The 7,321-nt window shown below is 48.5% G+C and overlaps 1 protein-coding gene across 1 annotated transcript; it reads left to right on the top strand.

The window, feature by feature from the left end:
* The first annotated feature begins 3,766 nt into the window (after positions 1 to 3,766).
* On the top strand, positions 3,767 to 5,391 carry LOC136545580 (cytochrome P450 76M5-like). The gene has a single exon (XM_066537587.1). It carries the CDS (start codon positions 3,794 to 3,796, stop codon positions 5,303 to 5,305), a length of 1,512 nt encoding a protein of 503 aa, XP_066393684.1. The 5' UTR covers positions 3,767 to 3,793; the 3' UTR covers positions 5,306 to 5,391.
* Positions 5,392 to 7,321: the final 1,930 nt, after the last annotated feature.

Here is a 7,321-nt window from a genome sequence, read left to right as displayed (position 1 = left end):
GGTGATATGCTTGCACGAGGAAGCTAGGGGAGGAGGGTGTGGGGCGATAGGAGTGTGTGGTTGGCGGTTAAAGCAATGCACTGTTAGTCTGTCACTGCGTACTCCCTCCGTCCCTAAATAACTGTCGTCATTGATGTATGTTCCACAAGTTTAACTCGATTTGTAGAAAATACGTGCAACATTTGTATTTCTAAATAAGTTTATTAAAAAAACTAGATTCAAATATCTTTCCAATAATACTAATTATGCATTATAAATATTAATATTTTTAATATATATTTAGTTAAAGTTGTTTCTCGGGAAGCAAAAACCACATATATTTAGGGACAGAGGGAGTAGCTAGAATGGGTGACCAAATTATATACCGACTATATCCATATTATTATAAGATACTTTAGCTTTATCTTATGTCAAATTATTTTCTTCAAAAAATTATTGACACTTAAAAGCTCAAATGAATGTACTATTAAGATAATAAATGATTTAATGAAATTAATTTATTGTTGTAGATGTCACTGTTTTTTTTTTTCTATAAACACTACGGGTCTATCAATTTGTATCTTTGAAAAATTCCTCGAATCCCCGCAAATTTTTTTTTCCTCTAACAATATTCTATCCAAATTAATGATTGGGCCAAAATCCCACCCTATCTTAAGTCTTGCCCAAGGGCCCTTTCTTTCGTCTCTCTTTTCCTCCAGGCCGAACCCCCCGGCAGCCCATTTCCTGCCCTCTTCTCCCTCGTAGCATTGGCCCAGATCAGCCCATAAATATCTCCTCCCTTTCCCTTACCTCGGCCTGCCAGGCCCAATAATGGATCAGTAGCATTCGTACCTACAGTTATCTACAATTAAGTGTTCAATGTATGTGTACAAAGTTTAGTTAACAAAATCGTCTCAAAAAAAGTTTAGTTAACAAAATTAGACTTGAGTTGTACTAGAACTAAGGTAGTTTTTGAGTCGGATTCTACTTCATCCATCAAACCTGTAGCGTTTACATCTTTTTTCTCAAAAATATAACAGCTTTTAACAAGATTGGAGGTGAATTTAAGGCCCATGGTAGCCGAGGTGGACTCCGGAATTTGAGCCAATCATTTGGTGGGCCCTTTCCATGGGCATTCACCTTTTTCCTTCTCTTCTTGGCCTTGTTTAGGTGGCGTTTTTTTTTGGGGAAATGGTACTGTAGCACTTTCGTTGTTATTTGGCAATTAGTGTCCAATTATAGTCTAATTAGGCTTAAAAGATTCGTCTCGTGAATTTCGTCTAAACTATGTAATTAATTTTATTTTTTATTTATATTTAATGCTTCGTGCATGCGTCCAAAGATTTGATATGACGGGGAATCTTGAAAATTTTTGCAAAATGAAGTGGAACTAAACAGTACCTTATAATTTGTCCTAAAAGTCACAAAACTCCTTATATTTTGAAACAAACAAAAGTATAACCTTAGGGGCCATCCATATAAACACACAAGAGATAACATATTCTGACCGTGAGATGACTTGTGGTATGCAACGAAGGAGCCCCAGGTCGGACAGAGGGTGGTGGCAATCAAACCGTGCGTGCTGGTTGGCCAGCTTTGAGGATGAACTTGTGTTGTGCCTTGTTATTAGTGTTGTTATCGTAAACCGTGGCTGCCGCACAGAGTTTTTTTTTCCTCGATCACGCAAAAGGTTTACGCGTCTTTGTATCAAGGTAGAGAAAAAATTCAATAGAACAAGACTTTGAGTGCCCTAAGGGTCAGTAAGGATTTACAAGGAAGCTCACACCCTCTTTAATGTACTGCAAACTAGATTGTTATATTGAACAGATATCGACCCAAATTTGCGACACTAGCAAGGAGGCCTATGCCCTAGTTGCTGGATGGCGGCGCCGCTTACGCGAGCCTACGTCGCCAACCGGAGAGAACAACTCACACAACGTCTGCATATGATTTGGGTCGCCATTGAAGACCTCATCGTACGTCATCGCCGACGTCGACGGAGGTGGCATCTCGCTGGAGAACCCCAGGCGCTTCATGACAAGGTACTCACCTCGCTTGGCTGTCGGGATATGAGCCTGTGCCGCAATCCGTCTGCTTCGCTTGGGGAGCGAGGAGTATCGTTTATGATATTTTAGACCCTTTTTGACGTGACTTCAAATGGCTTTAGTTTCTTGCTACGAGTCCAAGCCAATAAAGCCAAAAATAATAGCTTTACTGTTTCTAAGAGAAGAGAGAAAGATAGCTTCTCGAAGGAGGCAGAGCTGGAGCTTTACCAAACGATGCCACGATGTTTTGCTTCCGCTTCCTTGTTCGTTAGCAGATATTTCTTCTGGCTTTTTGGATGCAATGGCCACTACTGGGTGGAATCAGCTATAATATTGGGATTCTTCTTAGCTAGCTTTATTGCAGCAGGATAGTTAGTGGCCATGACCCGGGACTAGGAGGATTTAGGCTACTTGATCTGCTATTGAGTCACGAACAAGCTGGTGGTGGAGTTTGGAAACAAGCTCGTCAGTTGTCAATCGTCACTGACAACAGAACTTCAAGTGGAGGAAAATGCTATTGCTACGGCATCTTCTGCAACTTTGGTCCATCTAGAGATACAGTGACGATGGGTACGCACGTACGTAGGCCATATATAGAGTAGTCAGATAGCAGATGCACATGCGCACACACACGGCTAGCCCGAGTGGACAGAGCGATGGCGGCGCGCGAGCTCTGGTGGCTATGGGCGACGCTCGCCGCCGTCTCGCTCCTCCTCTACTACCTGATGACCAACCAACGCCGCCGCTGGGGCTCGCACTCCGGACGGCGGCGCTCACCGGGCCCCAGCCCTCTCCCGCTCATCGGCAACCTCCTGGCAAGGTTTTCATTATCGAAAATAAAAATTTATTGGAGGTTATAGATAAATAGGATAAGCAAGATATATCGCAAATATCGGACTAAATTTTAAAAAAAAATTAAATTATTTTGAAAAAAATTCGTAGAATTTGACTGGAAACTATTCATAAGCTATTAAACATCACTTCTTCACAGATAAAAACAAGAATAAAACATTATAGTGTAGGACCGTCGCACGGCTGAATTTGAGTTGTCTGTGTGAGAGCAGGAAAGAAGGGAAAAATTTAGCCGATTTCAAATTTTATCGGACCTGTGGATAGAATGGAAATTTCGAAAATTTCTGTGAATTTCGACCGATAAAAAAAACCTCGCCTCCTGGACCTGCGCGAGGGCAACCTCCACCACACGGCGCACGGCGCCCCCGTCATGCGCCTCGACCTGGGCACCAAGGTCATCCACGAGCACGCTGTCGGTGGACTTGCTAAACAAGGTCATTTATTGCAAACGTCTCACTGGCTGCTAGCACGCCCTGTCCCACATAGCTTGATCAAGTGGGGGGCTGCTACAACATCGTCTACGACTTTGGTCCATCAAATGTGATTGAGGCCTCGTTTAGTTGCGGGCGAAATCGGCGCCGCCGCAGACACTGTAGCCACAGTAATCACTGTAGCACTTCGTTTGTATTTGGTAATAATTGTCCAAACGATGACTAATTAGGCTCAAAACCTTCATCTCGCAAAGTACAACCAAACTGTGCAATTAGTTTTTGATTTCGTCAACATTTAGTACTCCATGCATGTACCGCAAGTTTGATGTGATGGGGAATCTTCTTTTTGCATAGTGTCAAAGTTTGGATTTAGGGTGAACTAAACAGGGCCTGATACTGATACGCAAGCGCTATATGAGTAGTACACACTGAAACCGAACAAGCTGCCACGCGCGCACGGGTACAACACCATCGAAACGGAGATCGATGGCGCCTGAGCTCTTGTGGCTATGGGTGACGCTCGCCGTCTCGATCCTCTACTACCTGCTGACCAGCCAACGCCGACGCTGGGGCTCGCGCTCCGGACGGCGGCCGCCAGGCCCGAGGCCTCTGCCACTCATCGGCAACCTCCTGGACCTGCGCGGAGGCAACCTCCACCACACGCTAGCGCGCCTGGCCCGCGCGCACGGCGGCGCCCCCGTCATGCGCCTGGACCTGGGCCTCGTCCCGGCCGTTGTCATCTCCTCCCGCGACGCCGCCCGGGAGGCGTTCACGTCGCACGACCGGCGCCTCGCGGCGCGCGCCGTCCCGGACAGCAAGCAAGCGCTCGGCTTCTGCGACTGGTCCGTCATCTGGCTGCCCTGCTCGGACCCGCTCTGGAAGACCCTGCGCGGAATCGTGGCCTCGCACGTCTTCTCGCCGCGCAGCCTCGCGGCGACGCGCGCCGTCCGGGAGCGCAAGGTGAGGGACCTAGTGGCGTTCCTCCGCGGACGCGCTGGGCGGGAGGTGGACGTCAAGGAGGCCGTGTATGGCGGCGTGGTTAACCTCGTCTCCAGCGCGCTGTTCTCCGTCGACGTCGTCGACGTCGGCGGCGAGTCGGCACAGGGGTTCCAGCAGCTCGTGGAGGAGCTCATCGAGTCCATCACCAAGCCGAACGTGTCTGATCTGTTCCCCTTCCTCAGGGCGCTCGACCTCCAAGGATGGCGTCGCTGGGTCACCGGCCACCTGGGCAAAATCTTCCGGATCCTGGATGGCATCATCGATCGTCGATTGGCCCTGTCCAGCTCCAATAATGGCAACGTTCATGGGGACTTCCTCGATGTGCTCCTCGAGCTCATGTCCACGGGCAAGATCGCTCGAGAGAACCTAACGTTCATCCTGTTCGACCTCTTCGCCGCCGGGAGCGACACCATGGCGCTCACCGTGGAGTGGGCGATGGCCGAGCTACTCCGCAACCCGGGCATCATGGCCAAACTACGCGCCGAGATCAAGGCCGCCGTCGGCGGCAAGAAGGAATCCGTCGACGAGGACGACGTGGCGGGCCTGCCGTACCTCCAGGCCGTCGTGAAGGAGGCCATGCGGCTCCACCCGGTGGCGCCCGTGATGCTGCCGCACAAGGCCGTGGAGGACGGAGTCGAGATCGGCGGCTACGCGGTGCCCAGGGGATGTACGGTCATCTTCAACACGTGGGCGATCATGCGCGACCCGGCGGCGTGGGAGCGGCCCGACGAGTTCGTGCCGGAGCGGTTCCTGGACAGGGAGTTTGACTTCCGAGGGAAACAGTTCGAGTTCATCCCGTTCGGGTCCGGCCGCCGGTTGTGCCCCGGCATACCCATGGCGGAGCGGGTCGTGCCGCTGATCCTGGCGTCGCTGGTGCACGCGTTCGAGTGGCAGCTGCCGGACGGCATGTCGGCAGAGCAGGTGGACGTGAGCGAGAAGTTCACCACCGCCAATGTTTTGGCCTTCCCACTTAAAGCCGTGCCTGTGATCATTACCTAGCTAACTATATATGTATGTGATCCTCTGTAACTGTTACTCTTACCCGTTGTCTGGACTGTAGAAATTTCAAAGAAACAAATTTCCTATATTTTGACTTTGATGACGGCATGTACTGTTTGGATCAGAGCAAAGAAAAACAACCATTCTGACCCAAAGTCTCCGCGAATGTCCGAGATGAGGCGAATGCGCACGTGAAAGGAAAAAACGAGTGTACAAGCAACTTTGGCAGGGCTCTCAAATAGGCCACTAAACCAAAATTTAAGAATTCGGATAAAAAAATACAAGTCGAGCAGGCTTCTACTCAGACCCTCAAATTCTTCCCTCAGGCACTCATTCGTAGTGGAGGAGGACCCTACTATTTAGTATTATAGGCATTATCTCCTTGCACACGTATAATACCGTTCTCGTCTGACGCTATGTGCGACACCCATCTCGACGGATCCACCTCCCCATCTCCTTCCCCAGCATCCACCGAGCCTTCTACCCGTAGCGGGTCGACCTCGCTCATCGAGGCTCTACTGCTTCGACGAATCCACCTCTCCACCGCCCTCTTTCCTCGGCTCCTCTCCTAGCATCCGCCTAGCCTCCTACCCGGTAAATCTACCTCCCCAAATGTCCACTCAATCCGCTGCCCTGGTGCCCTCGCTGGATCCACCCCTGCCATCCTCTCGACCTGTTGCTCAGTGAATCCACCTCCTGTTGGTATTTCTTAGCGTAAACGAAAGAATCCACAAGCGCACGGATATACCGTTGTAGCACTTCACACGGAAGTATTCATGGTATCGTATTTTTCTCAAAGGAACGGATGTGTAAAGACTCTTAGCTAGTCCGCCCAAGATAACAAGAAGAAGAATAGCTCGGGTAGCGAGGTTTTTCTAAGGATAGAGATCCTAAGTTAAGATAACTTTGCCATTATAGACTTTACTTCGGGCACCAGATAACACTTGGTCTGCTAAGTGTTGCCGGCCTACAGCTCTACGCCGTACCCGGACGTGGGGGATTACAAGGGACGGACATGGCTGTCACCACCTGCCGCCTACCCCTCAACCGTGGAGTACGAGGCAAACGAAGGTAACTTCTAGCTTAGACACCACGTCTACGCTATTGGTTACTACTCTAGTGTGGCCAGAAACATCCGTCTTTATCAGGAGTCCTCTACTAGAGCATCCGTCACAGGAATGAAAGACGAACCTGCAAGCTTATAATGAACAAAGATAACTTTTCTTAAGATATCAATTCCAAAGTAAAACACGAACTTCTTACTTTCAAGTAGTAAGATGATCGTAGAGGTACAAGTGGAGGAGTTGCTAGCTCCGATACTCCTTCCGCTAAGTGTAGCGAGTACACTAGGGGAGGTTGCCGACAGCCCCGGCACTTCTCCAACTCTCCCCTCTCTCACTCCCTATATTATTCTAGCTAAAGCATAGGTAGGAATGAAGCTCTTCTTCTCCTCTTGCTCTCTTGTTGTGTCTTAATTGGCGGTTGGATTTTATCGTTAAGGACCGCCAGCAAGCTCCCCCACACTTAGTCCTTTGCTCGTCCTCGAGTAAAGTTCTAAGGACTAAGCGGGTTTATCTCCTTGATTTGAAATCTACATACAAGTTATTCCAAGCTTCACCTGAACCTGTGAGCTTCCAAGTGTCTAACAAAATATCTTGGGTAATTGAAAAATGGAACAGCTTGGATTCAAGTCTTCTTACTCTATCCCTACTTAGAAACTTGGGTTTTATGGTTTTGAAAACATAAAGATATCTTTTTGTTCCTTGAATGATTCACTCAAGTCACTCACATTTGTAAGTGGTTCCTTACCAATGCATGATTTGCCTTCTTTTTTATCATCCTACTTCTAAAAGCTTATGTGGAGCTTGGGTAGGGATGAAAATTTAAAGCATACTTACCCTGCATATATTGTAAAGTCAAATTCCGGATCCACCGGAGGGAAGCGTCATACTCTTAGATCAAAACTATGCAAGTGTGTGGAATTTGGTGGAAGTATACTCCTTTGTTTGAGACGAT

Source organism: Miscanthus floridulus, chromosome 3, assembly GCF_019320115.1.
Source record: "Miscanthus floridulus cultivar M001 chromosome 3, ASM1932011v1, whole genome shotgun sequence".
In the NCBI taxonomy this organism is placed as follows: domain Eukaryota; kingdom Viridiplantae; phylum Streptophyta; class Magnoliopsida; order Poales; family Poaceae; genus Miscanthus; species Miscanthus floridulus.
The sequence above is the reverse complement of the archived record's forward strand: the minus strand, read 5'-3'. Positions and strand labels throughout refer to the sequence as shown.

What these genes read in the sequence shown, in the direction of transcription:
- LOC136545580 (XM_066537587.1), top strand. Translation starts at nt 3,794, where the DNA reads ATGGCGCCTGAGCTCTTGTGGCTATGGGTGACGCTCGCCGTCTCGATC.